General features: G+C 39.7%; 1 protein-coding gene across 1 annotated transcript in view; it reads left to right on the top strand.

Moving 5' to 3' along the window:
- The first annotated feature begins 2248 nt into the window (after positions 1-2248).
- The window catches only part of POU2F2 (POU class 2 homeobox 2), a 24262-nt gene continuing 22961 nt past the window's right edge, over positions 2249-3549 (top strand). The window contains exon 1 of the mRNA XM_070764622.1: positions 2249-2266. Coding sequence (XP_070620723.1) covers positions 2249-2266 — 18 coding nt within the window. The remainder of the gene's footprint in view (positions 2267-3549) is intronic.

Below are 3549 nucleotides of genomic sequence, written 5' to 3'. Positions count from 1 at the left end.
CACAAATATATGTTTTCTGCAAACTTACCAACTTCTAGATGTGTGCATTTTTCTCTTCCTTTTTCTCTCTCCCTTTCTCTCTCTTCCTCTCTCTCTCTCCCTCCCTCCCTCTCTCCCTCCTTCCCCCCTGTCTCTGTCTCCCCTTTGGGAAATACCAGGTTAACTAAACAAAATGAGGTGACATGGAGACTGTAGGTAGAATCCTGATGGGGAGAAGAGCAGAAATGTCCCTTAAAGCAGCTGCTAGCCTTCCGAAGAGGAGTGAAATGGAAAACCAGGCAGGGAAAAGAATAAATCTGAATATCTTAGAATACAGTTAGTCCTCGACTTACGAACATAATTGCACCCAAAATTTCTATTGCTAAGTAAGACAGTTGTTAAGTGAGTTTTGCCCCATTTTACGACCTTTCTTTCTCTGTTAAGGGAATCACTGCAGTTGGTAAGAAGTTAGTAAGTTATAAGTTAGTAAGAAGGTTGTTAAGTGAATCTGGCTCCCCCATTGATTTTATTTATTTATTTATTTATTAAATTTGTATGCCGCCCCTTGTTTGCCAGAAGGTCACAAATGGTGTGTGTGTGTGTGTCACGTGACCCTGGGATGCCGCAACTGTCATAAATACAACTTAGTTGCCGAGTGTCTGAATTTTGATCATGTGACACTGGGGATGCTGCAACGGTCGTAAGTTGAAAAATGGCCATGAATGACATTATAACTTTGAACGGTCACTAAAAAAACCTGTTGTATGATAAGGTGTACCTGTGCTGAGGGCAGCAGGCTGGGCTCTGGATAATAATAGCTTTATCTACCAACCTTTCATTACAAATCTCAAACTTTATTTGCAAGTTCTGGAAAATACTTTGTTTTTCCTCTTTTTTTTTGCATGGAATACTGTAAAAACTGGTAGAAGTCGGTGGGGTAGGGTGGAGAATAGGAATGGCCTTCCTTCCTAAAGATTGCTTTTTAAAAAAAAAGAGAGTAATGTTTATTGAGTATAAACATTAAAAAAAAACAATTAAAAAGACAAACAAACAGTACATTTACAAATATGCATATACATATAAACATATAAATCTCCTAGGTACTTCTACAGTAAATTGCCTTAACATTAAATTTTCATTTATATGTAATTCATATAAACTGTATTTCCTTTGCAGCTTTTTAATAGATCTATTAGTGCATTATGAACTAGATGAAGAAATTCAATGGGAGATGCTGAAAAGGACCAATTCCTTCTTCCCTGCTGTGTCTTTAATAGGTGCATGTTTGGCTGAATCTGTTGGACTTAACCTTCTCATCGTATGACGCTGGTTGAGCTCTTGCTCTGATATCCAGCTTTTTAAAAAGTGATAGCTATCAGTGTTTGCTTACAGACCAAGTGGAGTTCTGTCTAGTGTTGAATGAATAGGAAAACACAGAGAAGCATTTATCACATTGAACAAGTGGCCTTCCTTCCTTCCTTCCTTCCTTTTCCTTTCTTTTCCTCTTTCCTTTGCTTCTTTCATTCTCTTCCCTTCTTCCCTCTCTCCTTCTTTCCACACTTCCTCCCTTTCCCTTTCCCTTCCTCCCTCATTATCCTTCCTTCCTTCTTTCCTTCCTTCCTTCTCTTTCCTTTTCTTTCCTCCCTCCTTCCTTCCACACTTCCTCTCTTCTTCCTTTCCTCCCTCCCTCCCTCTCCTTCCTTCCTTCCTTCTGTCCGTCCATCCATATTGTGTTAGGTTTAAAAAAGTGGTGATTGTGAAACTATCAAACGGCAAACCATCATTGATGGAAAGAGGGAATTATCTTGGCTGATGATGATGTCACAATACTAGCCTGTAGATTCTCTTGCCTCCAATGGATCTTGAACAGACGTGTCGTGGGCTCTAGTTGGTAGGATGGTGTTCTTTCCCAATCTCTGTTCTACCGAATTACCATAGTTCAGATTAAACTACAGTAGGTTGTTTAGCACACACTGTAGCAATATCTAAAACAGGAGAACAGCCAAGGAATCCAAGCTGCTAGATAACCAGAGTTGACCACCTCCAGCATCTGCTCCCAGAGACCATTGTCTTACTTCATCTAACGAAAGGACCAGCAGCATGAATAATATCAACAACCAGTTAGCATCAACAACCAGTCAGACCAAATAAACTGCCACAGAATCGATGTCCATGATAGGGGCTTTTATCTTTATCCACTTAGTGTTAAAAAAGGCTTATTTGGTACAAATTTCCTGCCTCGGAAGGGGAACAAACCTGGTTCTCAACCATGGAAGCGACATATCAGGTTAGTTTTCTCAACATAGGACATCATGGGAGAAGCGACTCTATAACGGGGTTTCCAAACTTGACACCTTCATGATTTGTGGACTTCAATGCTCAGAATTCTGGGCTGAGGAATTCTGAGAGTTAAAAGTTCACATGTCTTAAAGTTGCCAAATTTGGAGACCCCTGTTTTTATTTAGAAAGAGTAAAGACATATCAGGGCCAAAATTACCTGGATCAAAGTAACCAAATATCTCAGGAAAAACCACAACTAAGACTTGGAGGTAACAACCTCGTCCTTGTGTTTCCTCTCCGGCAATAATCTTAATGCCATTTCGCAAAGCTAATAGGCAGCAACATAACTTTCCTTCACCACGGCTATCTTTATTTATTTATTCATTTTGTCCAATACACAATGAGGGTTTTAGTGGGTATATATCTATATACACAAAGTAAAATACATGATGAAGGTTATAGAGGAGATACTCATAGTAAAATATATCTAAGAAATAATAGAAAAGAAGATAAAGTAATAGAACATATCAATGAAAGAATAGAAGAAGCGATATAGGAATAGAAGAAAGGTATAGGAGATATAGGAGAGCAATAAGACAGCGGACGGAAGGCACTCTAGTGCACTTGTACTCACCCCTTACTGACCTCTTAGGAATCTGGATAGGTCAACCGTAGATAATCTAAGGGTAAAGTGTTGGGGGTTTGGGGTTTGGGGATGACACTATGGAGTCCGGTAATGAGTTCCATGCTTTGACAACTCGGTTACTGAAGTCATATTTTTTTCAGTCAAGTTTGGAGCGGTTAATATTAATATTAAGTTTAAATCTGTTGTGTGCTCTTGTGTTGTTGTGGTTGAAGCTGAAGTAGTCGCCGACAGGCAGGATGTTGCAGCATATGATCTTGTGGGCAATACTTAGATCTTGTTTAAGGCGTCTTAGTTCTAAACTTTCTAGGCCCAGGATTGAAAGTCTAGTCTCGTAGGGTATTCTATTTCGAGTGGAGGAGTGAAGGGCTCTTCTGGTGAAGTATCTTTGGACATTTTCAAGGGTGTTAATGTCTGAGATGCGATATGGGTTCCAAACAGATGAGCTGTATTCTAGGATGGGTCTGGCAAAAGTTTTGTAAGGTCTGGTAAGTAGTGTGAGATTGCCAGAGCAGAAGCTACGTAGGATTAAGTTTACAAGTCTTGAAGCCTTCTTGGCTATATTAATTATATCTTAATCCTCTGTTAAAGTCTGTGACTGTGACCCCGTATCGCACAACCACAGATTCCTGAAAACAGAAGGCAGA

This window comes from Erythrolamprus reginae, chromosome 11 (assembly GCF_031021105.1).
Source record: "Erythrolamprus reginae isolate rEryReg1 chromosome 11, rEryReg1.hap1, whole genome shotgun sequence".
NCBI classification, from domain to species: Eukaryota; Metazoa; Chordata; class Lepidosauria; order Squamata; family Dipsadidae; genus Erythrolamprus; species Erythrolamprus reginae.
This window is presented reverse-complemented; position numbering and strand designations above follow the sequence as displayed.